Here is a 21226-nt window from a genome sequence, read left to right as displayed (position 1 = left end):
AAAGTTGCAGTGAGCTGCTTTCTTTCCTTTCTATTTAATATCGGCCTAGATCTCATTTATATGGGGTGGCCATGTCTAGAGATTTCATTGTATTAAATTAGAAACTGTATTTCCATATTATCTGTGACATTCAGATGCACCTCCATTGATATTTTTTCCTTGGTTAATTAAGCACTGAGCTGAGTATTAGCTCACATCCTGGCCTTCCTCTCAGAGGTGATAGGGAGCTCTTCAGTCTCTCCAGGAGCTAATAAATATCAGCTGTGATGATAATTGTGGAAATTCTCTTTGCAATACCTTTTGGAGAGTCAGTCTTCTGTCCTCTGTTCCCACAGCTATATTTAATACTGCCTTGTTTTCACAACATTACATAATCTGCATTGGATTTTTAATCTCTGAGGAAATAAGCCACATTATTTAAAAAAAATCAAAAAAAAACCAAATGCAGATAAAGTAGATTTTGTATTCTGTATTAAAATGCATCTGTGGCAATGTGATTAGTTCCTGGCACCTGGGTGTCTGGTTATAAACCTCTAAGTATCATAYGCATTTGTGTACTTCAAATGCATASCTTGTATCCAGGTAAATGTATCCAGGTAAAGTTTAGTACATCAATACACACAGTTCTGACATTTGCTAATGGTATATCTGTAGAAATCCCTATTAGACATTTGGTCAATTGAGCAAAATACTRATTTTTTTTTCTTTGCTGAAAAAGAGAAGACAGTTAACACGCAGCTTCTCCCTCCRCACTACACACCCCACACTCCATGGCAAAGCACTGGTTTTGGTAAAGCAGCCTCGTGGGAGCCAGTGCTCACCAGTGGAAGCATTGCCTTGCCTGCTGACTGCTGGAGAWATAGCTGGAGTTACCCCTAAATTTGACTGTAGCAAGCTATGTCTGGCTCTTCCTTTCCCTTCTGTTATCAGGGCAAATACAAGACAAATTTGGCAGTTCCATGTTATGGAGGAGAATCAGAAATGCCTTTGTGGTGCCTTGSAGTTTTAAATGACAGACATTGTTAATCTCCAGACAGGAGCTTCCACAGAATCAGCAGCAAATTCCAGGGTCTTTTAAGGAAAAATTACCATCACCCAGGAAGACTGGGAAAAAGAGACACTGCTGATAAAATAATAGGCTATTTGCTTGAAAAGTCAAAGAAACTGATACTGATCAGCATTTCCCTAGGTGCCAGCTGGCATCAGATGTTAACTAAAGCCAGAGATAGCAGCACCAGCTGTAACAGCTCCTGAGGGGACGCTAGCACACAGCTGCCCCTCACACCAGCAGCTAAGATACCTGGCATTAGACTTAGCTCACCTGTCATGGTGCTTTAGTGTTGATTAAAACAGTTGTGGAAATGGAGGAACTCTCTATCTATGAAAACTTGGATGTGTCACCTTTTCTACCGCCCAGTTTAACTAGGCGTGAATCATGAGACAGGAATGTTCAGTCATGGATGTGCCAAGCAGGTATGTTTAGAGGCATAAAGCTGAACTTCTTACAACTGTTTTAGGCAGATGGGAATTTTAGAYGTGTGTGTGTGTGTGAAGAGGTTTGCAAGGCAAGGCACTTTCAGTGCCACGGGATGAAGGGCTCAGCTGACTTCCCGGGCTGCGCAGGAGCTCTGCACTAAGAGGAGTGCAGAAGTTAAGAGTCCTCCAAAAGCTCATTTCACTAAAGAGAACATGACTACCCCACCTACTATGTAGTATTTTAAATTGCTAAATAAGAACCTATAAAAAAGCACAAAGTATTAACATATAAAAAAAGTTTATAATAATGACCAACATCTGAACAATGTTCTATCACTAATGCTTTATGATTGCCTAGCACTTAACGAGAGGTTCTTACTCTACTGATAAAGTGATCTCCATTAGACCCCTAAGGGGTTTGTATCAAGATGTCAGCAGTGGAATGACCGTGACCATGCAGGTGGCCTTGCTGTGTAACATTTTTTTTTCTTTTTTTCTTTTTTTTTTTCTTTTTTTTTTTTACACAAGTCAGTGAAGCAGAGTGGCTGTCAGAACCCTTTGTATGAACACCGCAGCAAAAAGGCAGACTACGTATGCAGGATAACAAAGTATTCATCAGCTGTTTGTGCCATTTAATTACTATCTATTATTTTATGCTTTTGATAAAGTATTCAATGGAATTAAACCCCGAGCATCAGTTTAAGCCATTGTTACCCAATTTGGCTTTAGCCAAATTGYATAAACAAGTACACAATCTCAACATATTTGAGCACAATTTATGGCTCCAGGGATGTTATTTCCAGGAACAAGTTAATAAAAAATAAACATGATTATTAATAGGAGTGATAAAGGAATGGAATGATAAAGAGATGTGACTATCACAAGAATTACCTAATGGAATAATAAAGTATCCATTCTTTCCACRTAGCTACTTAAAGTTAAAATCTATTTTTTTCTTCTGTACTAATAACCACAACAGTTTGCCTGCATGACCCCCTAAAGAGGTGAGAATGTAGCTTTTATTGCCCATGTTTTTACCAGAATTGTACAGAACAGTAGGCCATTACACATGTATTTACAGTGATGTTATAAGCAAAGGAATGGAGGAGATTGAAACTACCACATAACACATTAAGGAGCAGCAATGTAAAAGCAAATAATCCAGAACAGAGCGCCCATTACTTCTACCTCCAGAGCTATTGATAAACTGAGAAAATGAAAATGTTTCTAAAGGAAGGCAAACACAAAACTGTATGACTGACAAGCACTTAACCAAGATTACACATACAYGACTCTCCCTGACAAGATACTCGGCAGTGAACGTGCTTGAAGTTATGATTTTTATGGGACTCAACCAGTAACAAAATATATTAAGAATRCTCATAAAACTCACAGAGGAGATGTCAAGATAATTTTTTATCTATCCCATGAAAAGTGATACAGAAAAACTGCTCAGGTTGTAGAGTTTTAAACTGTGGTTAGGGATGAAGTATGCGCCATTATCAATCATGCAAAAAATTGCTGCAGTCTATTTCCTATGAATTTATAGAATGATATCTCAGAAAGGCTGACAAACTACAAAGAAATGACTGTCTGCAAGCCCAGTAAATTGGAAATATATCCTCCCTCTTCCATTGCTTCCCCCTTTCTTTTCCAGGAAGCAGACAGTTCTCTTTAGWAACCATTAGCCTCCTTGCTCTTATCATCTGCCCGTGGGGCCAGAGAAGTCAAGAGCAGCCTGAAATTTAAGCAGTGCATACAGGAAAGCAGCTAGAGAATTGCTCAATTTTGTAATGCCTCAATTAAGAAAATCTGTGGGAGTCATCAGTGAGGAACCAGAAATGGCTGGAACATGGTAGACCTAAGTAGCGTCCTACAAAACTGAGCAGATTCCAGGTTGCCCTTGATTAGCTTCATATACTTYGAAATCTTGGAGAAAAGATGCTTTGAGCATGAAAGTATTATTGTTAGAACAGAGCATTACTAGCAGTTCATCACTACATTTAGCCATCTGTATTTTTAACAAAATGGTATTTTTGCAGCCCAGTACGCCCTTCTGGCTGTATAGACAGTGTCCCAGGTGCAGGTATGTGCACACTTCTGAAAACGCCAGAAATATTCCTTGGGCACACATATACAGCAGAGCAAAGCAGCTCATTCTCCAGCTCCTGACAGAGCCGTCGCGGCTAACCTCCGCGTGGCGCACACCAGGGTCTCACACCCCCCTCTGCTGTCCAGCTTTAAGAAACAGCAAGGCTGAGGTTGTCTGGGATTTCCTGGGGACTTAGGTGTTTGTCCCACATTAGCACTGGTCAGTGCCCATCATCACCTACCAGAGCTGCACTTGCCCATCATTGCCACCCCGAGTCAGATGAGGGCTGCATATGCCCCAGAGATCACAAAGTTTCCTTTCTGGTTGTCTTCGGGACCTTGACTCAACTCTCCCCCCACGATCCCTCCCCTTTCCTAGTGTGGTATGCACACTCTAGCTTTATTTGCCTGCTCTTAGAAGTATGACTGTTCTTTTAAATGTAATGTAATAATTCTACTTACAGTTATGTATTTTTTTWAAAAAGTCAACCAAATATTCAAAAATCACGAGCCATTTTTTTTAAGGAGCTCAAATGAGAAATGAATTAGTTGCAATTTTTCAGCTTTAGCAGTTACCTGAAGACTGAACCTGTCCCTTTGACAGTCTTTTGGAGTGGCCAACCATAATTACATGCACTACACATTAGTTCTGTCTTAGTACCACATCCTCACTACTCCACTGCTTTCTTCGTACATATAAGTAGAGCAGGTATGATTTTCAAAGCGTAAAGGGATGGATGTTGATTGAATTGGTCCAGCTCTTCAGATGTCCCCCAGCTATGGGTTTCAACAGACAGATCATTTCTGTTTGCCAAGCAACAGCCACTGCGTATCCTTGAAAGCTTCTCAGGATTCAAACAGAAGCACTCGTTAGCCAAGCCCACTCGGAAACGGCAAATGAACTGATGTTTCAGTAGGGCATCCAGCCAGGGAATTCAAGATGCTTTTCCTTTTACACTAGTCTAGGAAATTMAGATCTGCTCAGCTAAAGCCATAAAACAGGCCTAACAGAAGGTGGGAGACAATACCAGGAGCCTTCCCTTCAATCATCCGTTTGGAATCTGTTCATAGGCAGAGATGGGCTTTTCTCTTTTTTTTTTTCCTCTCCCTTTTGTCTTTTGTTTTAAAGGCCTTTATTTTCCATCATTTCATCTGTCTCTTTTTTCTTTGGTTCCCAGTACTTTGGACAAATACAGCAGGATATTAGTCTCTCACAGAAAATTGTTGCTAATTAATTCATTTCTGTATTCATCACCAGATCAGTCTTGCAGAGTGCAATCCAGCTTTCAGGCTATTTAGAAGAAATCCTGCTTACCTCARTTTTTCTGCAACATGTTTGTACCAATCTGTCTTGTGTTTTCTTCAGGATTTATTAAAAAAGAAAAAAAGTTTAAAGACAGACTTTCCTCCTCCCCGTGGTTTATCTAAAAACCAGATTTTGCTATCTTTGCTCATATTGAATGATCATGACATATTAAATCTAATTGATTTCAGTGGGACTTCTTGTGTAGCACACATGGTAAAACCTGGCTTAACAAGCATTAACAAATGCCCTTCTCCCCCAAGCAAGGAAGGGCTTCAAAAGAAGCATCTTTACAATCAGAAAAAAAAMCTATATTAATTCCAGAAAATTAATATAGCAGTACCAGCAGGACTCAAGCTTCTAACATAATCAACCAAGATATCAATTATATTTTTCAGTATACATACAGAAAGGGTTTTAATGCTACTGTTTCATCTTTGCTCATGTCACCTTTATGTTTAAATGGTTCTGCCACTTCTTTCTACCTTCATTAAAAGTTTAAATCCTTCTTCAGTCCCATGGACACCTAAGACTTTTGAGTCCTAAAGATTATTTTAAAGTGCCATTGATGCCTAACCTACCCCCCAGCTATTAGTAAATATGATAGGACCCATGTTGCAGCCTTGTTGTCAAGACATAGTTTTTTGGATACAAGAGTAATACAGGTCACTGTTTGCTATCCAGATTCCTAAAAAATAAATAGCTTCCAATAGACTTCTAGCCCAATAAAGCACGGAAACTATTATCTGAACCTCAAAGAGCAAACAAAAACAATACAAAAAAATCYTAACTCTTTTCAGCTTTTGTCCCTCAGTCAGAAGCCGGCCGAGGACATCAGAGAAGCTGGCCTTGTGGCCACCTTTCACAGCAGGTTTGCCTTCCAGCCCCTTTGACTGAAGGGCTGGAGTTCTTGAGCTGCAGCTAAGACTGTGTTTCCAGCTGAAAAAGGAAAGGCTTTTCTACCATAGCAAATCGGTTATTTTCACCAATTTCACTGTTTATTGGTGATCTACATCAGGCTGAGATGGGGCTAGAAAGTCAAGGAAAAATGTTGACATGTGAATCAGCAGAGCAAAATTCCTGTCTCCCTGCTTTTGCATGCTCCAACAGACCACGTCTTTGAGCAACAGGAGTGAAGGCCTCCTGCTCACACAGGACATGCTGGAGTATAGCATTACTTAGGTTCTTTCCAAGAAAAGAGCAGCAGCAGTTCAAACCTTAGTCAGTAGTATATTAGAGTCAGTAGCTAGTCAATACTGCAGCAGTGTCTARGCCTCTCAAGCCCAAGGCTCCAGAGGAGTGCAGTATATTCCAAGATTTCATTTCTGAGCATGTTTACTCCCTAAAGTTTTCTGCAGTCCAAATATGGGAGGAAGGAGCTGGAGATGAAACCATTGCAGAGTCGCACACAGCGTTGGTCAGATCAGGCCCACACCACAGGTTAAATCAAAGTTTGGCTTATCCTACTGCCCTCGGATCAGCACCATGTCAGCTAGATTCAGGTTCCTGCTCAATCCCAAACATTTTGTGGAAACCCTCCGAAGCAACARGCACAGGACTGTCAGTTAAGTTTCCACGTGTCCACCTGTAAAGTGTCACAAGAGAGGGCACAAAGTAGACAASATAAATAGATAAGTGATTTTACTCTGCAAAGTTAGTGCAGCCTGTGAGGGCACCCTCATCCACGCAGTGGTAGARGCAGAGACAGACTGCTGCACACAAACACTTTCAAGACACTTTACAACATACTGGGRTTTCCCAGCAGTGCAGAAATACTCCCTAAGCTGCTTCCATTCACTCCTCCAAAATAGAGGATTTAGCTCCAAAAATTTCAAGTCCATGGAAGTGCTGAGATAAATCCAAGGTAATAAACTCAGTATAGTCAATTCTGTGAAGCAGATGAAGAATATTCATATAAAAACTATAACTGAATTAAAGAGTTAGGAATTTATTGTCAAAATAATGCTTGCSAAGATTCTATCAATAATTTTAGAATAATTTTAGCCATAGTTTTAGAATAAGACTAAAATAATTTTAGAAGACTGATTTATGACATCTTTACAAATGTCACCATTTTTCAATGGGTGGTTACTCAGTGCTGTGCCAAATCATACAACTTTTATAGACTTTGTCATTTGATAGTTCCAGTATAACTTCACTGAGTATTTGAAAATCTTTTGGAGAGATTTTCAGAGTCATTCTGAATGAGCAAGGAGCTGCCACATTTAACCAGAGTGGAAAATAACAAAAAAAAAAAAAAAAGAGTAGAAGAGCCCTTATTCAAGATTAGCTCTTTTGTTCTTCTCATAATTCAAGGTAGTACTTCATGCCTCCCTCAGTCATATTATACCAGAAACATAAATGCCAATATGCAGCAGCAGATCAACCTCTGAAAAAAATCAGGAAAAAACAACTTTAAAATTTTCCCAAGCAGGATCTTCCTTGATCCTTCCTCTTCCAGTTCTTCAAGGCCCAAAGAGTGAACTCTGAATGGTTACCTCCAGACTCTTAAAGGCTTCCACAAACACGAAACTGTTCCTTTTTACAAATACACATCATGAAAGTACTTTACACTCATAATACTTCTTGAATTATTTATCTCTTCTGCACCAACAACGTACACAGTCCACTTGACTTGCACAGAACAATGAACAAGGTAAGACGGACTGTTGCTACCTGCAGGTGTTGAGAGGCGATTTGCGTCTCTGTAGGCTAATTTTAATTTCATGTGTCGGAGTTTCGAGCCCTACCGTGAGGTTTGAGCTTCAAAGCAGCGCAGCCAGGGGCAGGACATGCCTGCCACACACTTCAGCACCACTGGCAGCTGCTTCCTTTGTCTGCTGGCTAGACCCAGCTACACAACGCCTGGTACAAAGAGCAAAATAGATGAAAACATCTCATACGGAAGACAGCACTGGGGAATTATATAGTGATGGATGACAAAATATTAATTAGATATGGCAAGCTATCCAGAGGAATAAAAGATACAGAAGAGGCAGAACCTGATCATCCCTACTGGCTTTGAACTAATGACACATAAAACAGGAGCTTACTGCAGTCTGAACCAAACTCACAAATAATCTGACACTTCTGCGATGACTCTTGGTTTTTACCAGACATTGAAGGACAGCAAAAAGTTTTCCCTAAGGACAGATGTGCCATAACTGCCACTGACACCGTAATTCAGGCTTGAAGTTCTGGAATCAAATGCTTTTCAGTCAGAGTTTTTTTCCTACCTAAGCAATTATCGAACCCCTGCACCAGTATATTTCTTTTATATTTTATAAATATTTTATAAAGACTTTATATTTATATTTCTGCATATTTCTCCCCTGCCAACTCCTTCTTTGCTGAAAGTGGCAAAAAAGGAACCTTTAATGACAAAAGCATACAAGTTGCTAAGATTAGTATCATTATTTGTTGATTTTTTTCTCTCAGCAAATTTGCAAACTAGCACAGTAAATATAACAGATATAAGCAAGAGAGGTGCATTAAGAAACTAAATAATTTTAATTGGTGTGACTAGATTAAACAACTTTGTCTTTTGCCTGGCACAGTTATAAGCTTGTCATAAACACTTCCTAAATTGAAATATTTACAAAGTGGAATCTATCCAGCCTCATCCATATTTAAATGTGTGTGCTCAACACAAACATGGCTTAGGGAAAAGTGATGACATCCCGAATCTTACGATAGGTGGCAGGCAAGAATGCTGGCAGAAATAACCACAGGAAAGAGAGGAGAAAGAGAAGGATGCTGACAGCAAGAAACCATTTGTAAGTGCAAATGAGCTCAGGGGATAAAAACACAAAGAAAACGCAAGTCCTGAAGTCCTGGATGGAGTAGAGGTGGCCAGACTATGACAAGCTTCTTGCAAAATGTTTACTTGCTTTTTCTTTATTGTGAGTGAGACATTTTAGTTATAAAACACTTTGTTTAACAACATTGCAAAAACACTACTTAAGGAGTAAGAGAGGGGAAAACAAAATTGCAAGAAAAATACTTAAGGAGTAAGGGGAGGGGGGAAGAAAAAGATATCTGAGATGCAGGAAGATTGTGGGGCACTTCAAAAAGGTACAGAGCTTCAAGTTGCCAGGGAGGAGGGGAAAGCAGCGGGCATGAATCGAGCCCTCAGAACAACCAGAGTAAGAAAGAAAAGTGTTTCCAACCTTTGTTTCTTTTTCCTGCTTCAGGGTGCTCTGATGAGAGTCCRTCTTTCTAAGGTGGAAATTGCTTCATCTGCTGCAGCCACCTGACCCAGGTGGGGTTGAGTAAGCCCTGCCGCGTGGCATACCTGCCTGGAGCGGTCAGTGAGGGAAGCTGACGCCTCTGCTTGCCAGATGCTCAAGCGGGTGGTTTGCACACTGGCCATTCTGCCTTTAACTTCAGGCCAGTAAGCCAGGAATAAGGGGGAATTTTTTTTTCACTCTGTCATCTTGGAACTGTACTTGCCCATAGAAGATTTTCTCCCCCCCTCCCCTTTCTTTCCTCCTTCCTTCTCCCTCAGTATGACTATTGCCTCATTTCAGCCCCACAAAGGTCCCTTTGGGCTATCAGCTGCTGGAGGTAGACTGAGGAACCTACGGCCAACTGAGGACATCTGAATCTGGAGTTAGCACACTGTTTATTTTGGGGAGTGGATCAGGGTATAGACAGTCCAAGATCAGGAAACAGTTCAGTCATGCCGAGCCCTGCTCCAGAAGCCACATCTGAAATCACAGTGCTATTCTACTGAGACACAAAATTTACTTGAAAGGGGCATTTAGTTGGAAATTAAAAACCTCAAACAACAGGACAGAGGGCTGAACCTCTCACCAAAGCTGTGTTAATAGCATCGGCGCTAAGCAGGAAAGCCACCACCTAGGCGCTGACTGCACGTGCCCGCCGCTGACCTATGCAGAGAAGATCGAACACATTAACATGATCAATCACATGTTTTTGATCAGTGCCAATGGAAGACAGAAGAGCTCCTGCACCAAAAAACAAAATCCCTTTCTCTCCAGGTCACTGGATTCATGCTGTAAGAGCCGCCCAAATACAGCACACAACGTGGAGCTTTGTAACATGAGCAATAACACGCAAGATGAAGATGTGCCTTAAGGAGCAAGGGAAGAGCCTAAGCAAACACAGCGGGAAAGGAGGCAGTAAGAAAGGCAGTCTATCCATAACATTTCTTTCCCTCAGTATTCCTGCCAGCTTTTGCACAAAGTTTTGTAGAGATTTCACTCCTCTGCTTTGTCATATATATAACGTAAAGTCAGAGATCCCACAACCCAAAGAACATGCCTTGAAGAAATAAAACTAGAAATAGGACAACAGTGGCATTTTCCATTTAAATTTACATAAACTTTTTAGGGGAAAAAAAAAGTTCTGAATTTGCCTGACAACTAGTTTTGGGTTTTCTTTTTAAGCCAATAGCAGTTTTAGAAGTAGAGCAAAACAGGTCAGAAAAAGCTGAATGCTCTGTATTTAATTATCATTAGACACATTACTAGACATATAATAGCCAACTTGTGGTGTTGGACTTATGATTGCAGTCATTCAAGTGACAGCACTTGTGCACACTCACCCTCAGAACTGCATTTTCTTTGCAATGAAAACCCTCTGTAAATTGTTATGTTATCATCCTAGTTCTGTTTTTCGCAGAATGTCTGCAAGAAGACCTGTTCTTCACAATAATACAATAACATAATATCACCTTAAAAGCGAATTAATTTTAATGTGTGTGGACACCAGTGCTTTCTTTTGTAACACAGTATGCCCCCAAAACTACTTTTGCTCCTGCCAGTAGCCCAGTCTGCATGATTCCCGTCACATCCAATGAACCTGTGACATAAGTTAGCAGCTGCAGTCAGGAAAATGTGCTACCTGCTTTCATTCAGCGCTTGGCACTCACATGCGCTTCAGCAGTGCAACAGGTGAAATGGCTGCTAGAGGCTCTGGGAGATAAGAAACTTATGGAAAAAGCTTATCTGAATCCTAGGATTTCCAGTTTTAGCGAGTTGTTCACATGATTCAGTCCCTGCAAATAAACACGAAAGCAGCTTTCCCCCCCCTCTGGGGCTAGAGAAGGATCTCTGAGCATTCACAGTAACTACAGTGAAGGATTTCTGTTCTGCACTTCCCCTCTTTCCTGCACCGCACTTCACGCTGGAAGCCGCAAGACAGGCTTCCAGCAAAGCATGTAGGTTCTGGTGTCTCTTCCCAGCCACTCCACACCAGCATTAAACACTTTGAGCTGCTAGTATTACAATAAAAATAAGGCCATTCCTCCTAAAGTGACCCACTGAAATAATTTGCACAGTCTGTCRTTGCAATTTGATCATTTCCAATTTCTTTCCAAACACACACTGAACATAGCTGCATACGTGGACATAGAGCACTCTTCTTCTCATTGGATTTTATATCCTCTTGTAGCTACAGGTTTCAAAGAAACAGCCTCAGTACGGCTCTGGGGAAATGGAAGAGGTCCACAAGATTGGTCACATTGTTTTTGTTTGCACRATGCCACAGATCTGGGTTAGACGTTCGGGTGCTAACGCACGAAGTCAACTGTCACATGTATCTCATCAACTGAGTGCTCTGCAGGCTCATATTGTATTCAGCTTAATGGGCTTATCCAACTCAACAGACACTCTCTGTATCTGCTGAGACATGACCTGCTAAGAAATCTGCACTCATGCTCATATGGAGTTTGAAATCTTCTCCCACAGAAGACAGGAAAATTTCCCACCAACTTCAGAGAAATCAAAGTGCTGCTACCAGTAGTTTAATGAGAGATTTTAATCTTATTTTTAAATCCATAAGATTCAAATTTACACTCATTTTTAGTCGTCCTCTCAAACCTCTTTTTCCTCTAATTGTCATTGTTGTTGCCTGCCCTGACTTTGGTTTTCCAAGGAAAGCCATTCATCTCAAGCTTTGTGGGACTGACAGTGTTCATCACCCGCTTGCAGAAGTGATGGAGATAAACAACATGCAGTTTATGCAGATTAATGGCTGCAATGACAATGAGCACATTACAGAAAGAAGCAAGTGAAAGGTCTTTACAARGTAATGATGCCTATTGCTATGGTGAAGTATGAGTCATTTTTACAGGCTGGTAACTGGAAATAAAAAGATTCACTATCTGCTAAATGGATCTATTAATAACAAACCTTCCTAAAGAAAACAGGGCACTTTGAAGACAAATTGTCAGCCACAACTCCTTTACATGTGGTGTCTAAGGAAGTGGTTCTGCCAACTGAGTCAGTCTGTCTGCAGGGGAGGACAACCTTCAAACGGAAGGGTGGTGTCTGAGAAGCGAGACCAACCCTGCAGCCTGCCAGAATGCTTTAGATGTTGGTGCASCTGCTAACCCACACACTTCAACACAAAAGCAAGTTAGGCAAGTATGTTAATAGTGACCATCTGATAAGTTAAATATCACACTACTCTCAAAATACTAYGGTTAATAATTATGCTGTTGGGAGCACAGATTAGCTTCAGAAAAGGATAAAATAGTCCTGGAAACGAAACTCAGAGAGGCCAGTGGACAAGATGCCATGACAGAAGTTAGCAGCTCTGGTAGGAACCTGCTAAAGCACATTTGAAATCAGCTTTTGGGACATCACAAAGAAACATGCTCCACAGAAGGCCACACAGTGTCCTCTCCTTTGGAAGATTAAACTCAGTAGAGCTGAAAATGCTTACGCTGGCTCTGGGCTTGCATCCATTTATACCAGATTGCCTTCAGCGAAAGAGTCCACGGCAAGATGGCTCCCCGTTTTAGGCACAGTCTTTTATGAGACACACTTACTTCCACAAACTTGAAGCATAAACAACAGCAATTCATTAATAGAATGCTCTTAGTAGTTTTTGTTGCTAGGCACATGCATATCTCCTACTAATCCAGTAGTCCTAGGGATATATGTGTGTGTGCTCACATGTGCTTACTGTAGCACTCCTCYCCAGGCGAAAATACAAGCTCAAGCACAGCACACAACACTGGCAGGAGGAAGCCAAGTATGCAAAAGGACTAAACTCTGATATCTCAATTCATGACACCGTTTTCACCTGCTTTAAAAGGTGCTTTTTGTTTCATACAAGTGCAAGAAGCATTAAAAAAATCTGGGATAAAYGTCTGAACACAGACTGCCAAGGCTGAATAGTTCATGATCTCACATTTTTCGAATTTTGTTCAATTTACAATTTGATGGCACTTCAAGTTTGCTGGGGGTAAAATAAACACATCTAATTTTAACAACTGAGAAGTGGTGATATACTCAGATTTTCTGTGGCCGTAATGCTGGAGTAATGATTACTATACAGCTTGAGTTCAATGGGATTACTTTGTATTTGTATCATAGAGCTAAATTCTCTTTTCATTYGAATAGGTATAATTCTGGACTACTTGCTTTCAACTACATAAAATGAGCAGAATAAATGAGGACMCTGGCTACTAAAACACACGTGCTCATCCAGAAGCCTTTTACAGAGTTCAGGTAAAGCAAGAAAGAGAAGAAAGAAACCAGCACAAAAATAGATGAGACTAGCTTATTTTCAGGAAGTTGCCAAATTCATAAAGTTTATAAACATGCCTATGAAAACTGTATTTTTTTCTTGTTGTTCTGAAATCATTAATCATGGTGCTATATGTGAAAACAATCATTTAGATGCAGCTGGAAAAATAACTTGCYGTCAGCTGAACTGGAACGGACTTCTTAGAAATCAGTAAATGAAAAAATTTTTAATCATTATTGAGTGCAAAATTACCACGAAGTGCTCAGCGTTCCCAAGCTGCACTCTCTCCAACTGTCTCCAGAAAAAAGACTAGGAAAAGGACTGACAAAAGACAGGAGGAATGAAAATCCACTGCAACGATTCCTGTCTGTGCATTTATCTGTTTTCCAGCACATCATGACTGTGTACCTGCTACAGAATGTGAAGCGATAACTCAATGCATCCTTTTTAACCATGCAGCCATAGAAGCAGACTGTGTGCCCACACTGAGATGCTTTTCCCTATTATTCTCCAGAAAACTTCTGCTTATATTCTGAAACYAGGACAGAGTCTTTAATTTACAATAATAAATAATTATTAGCAATCAGTAAGTATTTTCCTGAAAGCATGGAAGAGAAGAGCTGCCTTCTAAGAAGATAAACTTAGGACTGTACCTCAACGTTTCCTAAGATTCAGAAATCCTCTCTGTTGAGTACTGGACTCTAGCGGGAATAGTCATTAAAATGAACACACCACATACTATATAAGATTCAAGAATTATTGGTGAATTTGTGTCCAAAAAAATAAACTCACACTGAGTTCAACAGTTATGTAGTTCTTAAGCTAACAGATCATGGTTAATGGCAGCATCTATAATACACTAGATGATGCTACAACAGTGATGGGAAAAACAGCATGATTTCTTGAGATTATAGTTCTTTATAGACCACGTGCAAGACTAAGATGAGCTTCATTAGTAAGATCTAATAAAAAATGTATGTGCTGTATGGCATGCCAAATGATAACAGTCTGAAAAAGGAAGGGAGTATCTGTGCATGGTTCTCCTCCTCCTCGTCTCAGGAACTGAGCACGCATATTAAGCAGCTGAATAAACTTACAGTAGCTCTATTTCCTCTGCCAAAATCCAAGATTGAGGAAAAACAGAGACATTGCTTCAGCTGAAACTAAATCAATGTAGTTTAGCATAAGAAAAAYTGTATTGACTCAGATGGCCAGGTGGGAGGAACTGCTGCATGGAAAAAATCAGAGGCAAACACAAGATTCTCCCCAACACACTTACATGCGTTGCCTGGTCTGCAAAGCAGACTGATGGAAAGCAGGAGGAAAAACAACTGGATTTTCAGAACTGGGCTGAGAAAGAGAAACACATCTATTTCCTTTCCTCTCTTCCTATGAGCTGTTAAACCCATTCCCCCCAGGCAAACTTGCTATTCAGTCATTTAAGTAACTGTTACATAGCTGTGCAGACTTCTCTGTTCCTCCCTCTGGTCCCTCACCCCTCTCACCTATCTTACAGCTTCTGTCCTTTTTTTTTTTTTTTTTTTTTTTTTTTCTGCCTCAGGACAGAAATTCAGCAGTTCTCCCTCAAAAGCCTCCTCCCCCTCCCCAAGCAGACCTGTCTACAGGAAAAGCTTGGCAATTCAATAATATCAGGCAGTGCACTCTTTGGGACAGGCCAGAGCTTTCACTTTGTTCTGAAGTCCTGAAGTACCTCCAGTGGAGACTCTAGAGACTAAGATAAATAAGCTAATTTGAGAATTGTGGCAGTAGGAAGATGCTATCCCATCACAGAGCACAGATGTGATCAGTCCAGCCCGTTACTACGGCAGGCAGCTCTTGCCCTCTGGCAGGTTGATCCTACTAAATCAGCAACTAGTTTTTCACACAGTAACCTATATGTAAAACATGGTTAGCAGCAGACTTGTTTTGGGCCTTTTACAAACGTTGTTTGTTTGTTAAAGCATAACAAATTTAAATGCTTCTCCTTGTGCTGAGTACTCTGGGTTTCACAAAGTGAAGAAGAAATCAGACTACGCTTAATGTTGGCACAGTACCATTAAAACCCCTTGGAAATGTCTGTCACAGGTGTTTAGTTGCTGATTCTACCCCTGATGAACACGCAGCTGCCTATCATCACATAAGGTAGTGCTCAAAAAAGGAAGATGCGACATGTTGGTTAATCAGGGAAAAGAAAAAAGAAAAAAGGATGTTCCTCTCTCTAACTGTGTTTTCTACATCACTGAACACTGAGACGCAATGTCATTTGTTTCAACCATATAAACCATGACCACATATTTGCAGATGCAATTACTTCAACTTTATACTCACTAGCTCGGAAACAAAGCCCCATTTGTCTCATTCCTCGAGGAAAATAAGAGGCATAATGCAGAAGTAGAAATAGAGATGTCACATCCATTYAGTTCACCCTCACTGCTTCCCTGTCTCACACACCAATCCTGTGTTACGGGGGACAGGTCTGCATACCCCTTACAGGAACAGAGTTGCAGTAGGGTTAAATTGTATAGGAGGAAAGAGGCAAATATGAAAAGGTGCCAGAACAGAGATGCATCCAACATACGAACTCAGAGCTTTCCTAAGAAGCAGCTCTTGGAGACAAGTAACAGCTCTAACGCTCTTGGTAAGTATTACTCCTTTGCCGTCAGTTGGCCTAATTATTAGTCGAAGGACATTTTACTTAGTTTAAACTTAGCCGTATAAAAGGTGCTTCTATTATACCCCAAATAGCTCTGCTGCCCCTTGTACACACATGAGTATGGCTGGATGATGGACTTGTTAATAAAATTGAATTTTACCTCTTCCATGAGTGCTGCAAACTTACTTTACAAATCTTCTGAACTGCAGCTGAACCTTGTCTGCCAACATAACATGAAAAGGAAAGGCAGTATCTTAAAAGAAACTTGACCTGTAACACTGCAAGGAATTACTAAGTCTCATTCCATTAAATAATTTACTATAGCTCATTCTTATAAAGTACTATTTTGATTAATGTTTTCCAAATTTCAAAAAAATGTTCCAAAACTAAAAACAGTGCTTAAAAGTTAAATTCTTTAAAAAATGAAAAGTTCTAAAAATTCAAATGTAACGACTATATCTACTCCTACCTATTCCCCTCCCAACCAGTCAGTCCTCCATTCCCCATTTAACTGGCTCTCCAGTTGCTGTCCACATCGACGTGGGGTGGGCGATTCCCACCTGGACCTCACTGGGAGCTCGTGTGGCCCGGGCGTCTATGAGGCAGAAGGGCTGCAACCCACGTGGCTGGTCCGGCCGCAGTTCAGGGCGGATTCTCGTAATGGATACATAGTGAATCCATGTGTAGGTCTGCTCTAACTTTAATTTTTAGTACAAATCCTGTTGTTATCTTCCCATTTGTCATATTCCTGAATGTGAGAAAGRAAGGAGCCATTTCACAAATTTCCTCTTTTTTGTTCTAGTTTCCTGTGGGAGGATGGCAAAGAACATTTTATAAAAAAATGGAAGCTCTAGTGCCCAACAAAAACTGGGGATAACAGCCCTGGTGACTATGTACCTTTTCTTACTTCTGTCTGTGTGACTGCAAATATCCAGGGACTCGTGACCATCCAGAAGCTGCTGCAACTAAATCATTTCAGCATCTTCAGAGGCATTTCCAAGAAGCTTTCTACAGAGTCCTTATACTATACGCCATATCAGTAAAGCAGTGAGTTAGTTATTAAGATTGGTCACAGCCATTTTCTAGTGCTTAGGACAAGCATTAATGAGTCTAGGAAAAACTGCCTGCAGCCCTTCTATTTAGGCTATTGCATGTACTGAGGTTACAGGGAAAGATTATAGCCTGGAGGGTAAATGCAAGAATATATTCCTGACTACTGTCTAATTGGAGAAAGTATCCCAAATGAACTGCACAGGCTAGGGATTTTAGGGTGCTTTAACCTAGATTCAAGCATAAATTCTTTACTACAACTGCATTAAGTGAAATTAGCTCCCAAATGGGATCATGTTCACCTGTCCTGACTAACTGATCTACCTCTGCCTCCACGGACTATAAAAAGGACAAGCATTAGTATAGACATACAGACTTCCCCTGAAAAGGAGGAGTATAACTAACATTAGTGTTGACTGAATAACACARGATAGTTATTCAACAAATAAATTGCCTAAAAATAATAAATCAGCAAACGTATTATTCAGCATGCAATAATCACCAAGCTCTAATTAGCATCTTAAGAGCCAAGAGTCAAGAGATCAGTTGAAGTCAAGACACTTACTTTCATCTCTCTGGTTACAACGCTCAGTGTTTTTTATTTTCTCATCAATCTTGTCTATTTTTGGAAACTTATTGGCCATTGTGGGCTTTACAAAACTGTACATATTAATTATTGCTATTCTCATAGGCTTGGAGCTCTTTTTCTAATTCAGTGCCCATATACGTGTATACCTTTATTCTGATAAATATCAACATTGCAAATTAATCTGTTAAAACTAAATTTCACCTCAATTAAGAATGAAAGAATTCCAGCCGCGCACCCGTGCAGTGAGATGGAGAAGGATAGTCCCACAAAGGTACTTCCATTAAACCCAACATTGGCTCAGAGCCTCATTAAAGTCAGAGTCATGAGTCTTTGCAATAGGCTTTTACATATTTATATGACCCTAATGTCATAGTCTTTCAAGCATTTATTGTTAATATCACTTTTGAGACAAGGATTTTGAAGACAGAAAACGGGAACGCATAGGCTTTGCCCACAGTGCACGACACCCTCGCATTCGCCTTGCACCCTTGGGGATACACCGTGGGAGCCCAGCATCCCGCCGTGGCAGGGGCGTGCTCGGAGCCACAGCCGTCCAAGCGCTTTGGCACCTGGCTGCGAACCCCTCTGCRTGCAAACAAGCTCCACTGGAGATCAGAGACAAACTTGGGTTTCCACAGAGTTAGTCAAGCACCTTCATCATCGGATCCCCCTCCAATGTGTTAATTGTTCTTTCTACTTCCTAGAAAATAATCTAATTGATATTAATATAGGGATCGAAAACCCCCTCTAACATATTCTCAGTTACCATTTCTTACACAATTAGAGAGAGGACAGAAAGAGACTGATGAGCTTCAATGATAAATTCAAAACATCCATGAGATTAGAAAATAATACTCTYTCCATGATGCCAGATAAAGATGATGATCTATATTTCTTTAAGCAAAGCTTCTCTTACAAAAGTAAGGTGAAGAAAATACTGTTATGAAGACAGAATTACCGAGGTGGGAGGAGACCTCTGGAAGTACCTGGGCAACTCCCTGCTCAAAAGAAATGGTTCATCAAAACTTACCCCAGCCCTGGTTTATGCTTTATTCACAATAAGGCACCAATATCTGACTTAAAATTTTTTCCCAAAGCCAGCTGCTAACCTTTACCTCCCAGGGAGGTAACTCCTGCCAGACTGGTATCATATAAAATAATGATTCAGAACATCTAGGGTGAGACCCACAGTTGGCCTAACTAAGCATGAATCAGGCCATGGGCTTTTTCTTAGTCAAGGCAACTTCTACTTTCTACCTTAAATTTTTTCCGGCAAATTATTTTTGCTCACAGTTATGACAAGAAACATAGTACTGCTGACTCAGCGATCTGACAGATGTCACAAATACAATCCCAACCTGAAAGCTCTGAACACAAATTTTAGACTGTAAAATGTTAACCAAGATACAAGCTCTATGTCACTATGTTCACCTAGCACATAGCAATGTGCAGAGTACTATGAAATGCTCTTGCTTCTTTTCCTTTTATTCCTTGTTGTCTTTTTCCTTCCCTTCCCAGCAAGCTCTTTGGAATATTCCAACAGCTGCCATTTCAAGCCATAGTCTTCATAATAACTGAACAACATACACTGGAAGTTCATCAGGTTTGCTAATAAGCAATATCTTGATTGCGTTTCTGTCTTCACACAGGCCACGATACATCAGATGCTAATTACTAATGCACACATTTAATCCAGAACTAAAGATAACCCTGAATACGTTATTTGTTCTTCTCCTTGTCTTCAGAGGGCTATCCATAAGCCCCTTCCACTGCCACTTCTTTGCAACCCAGCCCTTTGGCTTACAGGTCGTTCTGGTCAAAAATCATCAACCTGGTAGTCATTTGTGAAGGTGCCTTCTGRCCGTTACTGGTCTTGCTGCCACGTGCTGCTAAACAGCCTGTTTCTATTTATGCACTAGCATTTTTGTGTAGGTGGGCTATCTTCTTCCACATCTGGAAGAATGTTTCTGTAAGCAAAGTACCATGTTATAGCTCTTGCAATAGGATTGGTGACTCTTGTGTTTATTGTAACCAYTTCACACTTGTAGCGGAGTTAATCAAGCCACTGGAATTTTAGGTTCTCTGAAAGCAAGTAGGAGCTTCTCTGAAAGTGTAGGAGAAAATAAAAATGGTACAAGAATGATGATTTTAATCTAGACTAAATTTCTGCACAGAAACGTTGCTGGTGCTGTAATTGTTTGCACAGCACATTGTAAGTTTGAGGACTCTTTAAATAGCGCAGTAATCTGAATTTTGCTCTGAATTAAGTGGCTATTAGATACTGTCCAATCTGACCATGGAGTCCTGGCCATTCATTGCTATGTGACAGGGCAGGATGAGATCAGAAGTACTGAAGAAGCTATATGAATAGTTTTATAACCCAGAGTAATTATTTAAATCCAGTGCAGATTGCATAGGAGGGAGTCTGCATATATCTTATTTCTTATGAAGCAGAGAAAATCCTGAGTTAAAAGAAGGTCCCTTAAGAAGAACTTCTGAATAACTCAAGATGTATGAAATCCATAATTACTTAATGCTGTAAGACACCGAGAGAAGCTTACCTTCCACCTTGGCCCAGCAAACCATTCTTCTAAAATATTTTCTTGTGGCAGGTAGTATGCAGAAAATACGTACAAAAAGCTGCTACACAGAAAAAGAGTACTGCAAACTAGGATCATTTTACTTTAACATCTACGGCCTCAAGCCTTATCTTTACTGCAGAGACTATGCAAGTACAGCTGCAATAAACACAGCATATCATTGCACAAAGAAGGGTCTGGGTTTTGGTTTTTGATTTTTTTTTTTTAATATAAATTACACAATTTTCTAAACAACATGAAGCAATCTGCTAAAATCATTCTTCTTGTGGAATATCTGTGTTTACACCAGGAATTTTGCTATCCTGAATATACCAAACAAATTTATATATATATATTTTTAAAACACCACCACATTGTCATAGCTCTGCCTGCACAACTTTGCAATGCAGAGCTGGACACAGAACCACAGACCCGTTCTGATATGTGGATGATGCGAGATGGGCTTAGAGCTGCTTATATGAATAACAGATCAGAATGTGGTATTGCATAAAGCACAAGGTCTTAGCCTACTGGTTCACAGCTGTCCAACTAACAGCTTATTGAGCTGAGTAAAGATTCCTGTTTCTGTGGCTTTATTATTGATTATAATTAAGAACTAATCATTGTTGATTCTAAGAGCTGAAATTGCTTGCTCTAGTTAAGTTACTAGAACAAAATATGATTCTGACCTCTTCCATACAGATTCTTGAGGCTACAGGGAACACATTCAGGGACCCACCTGGTAAACAGAGCTGACCACATCATTAGAGGGCTCTTCCCCAAACTTAATTTCTCGTAATTTATTTTAGAAGTTTACATAGTCTGTTTCATGTGCATCTCCTCTGAGAGAGGAAGCCTTAAGCAAAGGACAGTTCACTCTTAAAGGAACAGTATATTATACACATATGCTGAAGTCTCATTTTCTCTGTACCTTGAGGCAGAATGATTCCAGCAATTTTAGCAGAAGTTTTTTCTCAGATTAG

At 40.2% G+C, this 21226-nt stretch overlaps 1 protein-coding gene across 1 annotated transcript in view; it reads right to left on the bottom strand.

The window, feature by feature from the left end:
* The window catches only part of LRP8 (LDL receptor related protein 8), a 212421-nt gene extending 194702 nt beyond the window's left edge, over positions 1 to 17719 (bottom strand). Inside the window, exon 1 of the mRNA XM_085308184.1 lies at positions 17641 to 17719. Coding sequence (XP_085164310.1) covers positions 17641 to 17719 — 79 coding nt within the window. The remainder of the gene's footprint in view (positions 1 to 17640) is intronic.
* Between the last annotated feature and the right edge of the window lie 3507 nt (positions 17720 to 21226).

The sequence above is a fragment of the Rhea americana genome, unplaced genomic scaffold (assembly GCF_003343005.1).
Source record: "Rhea americana isolate MKP2758 unplaced genomic scaffold, rheAme1 scaffold_27, whole genome shotgun sequence".
Taxonomy (NCBI): Eukaryota; Metazoa; Chordata; class Aves; order Rheiformes; family Rheidae; genus Rhea; species Rhea americana.
The sequence above is the reverse complement of the archived record's forward strand: the minus strand, read 5'-3'. Positions and strand labels throughout refer to the sequence as shown.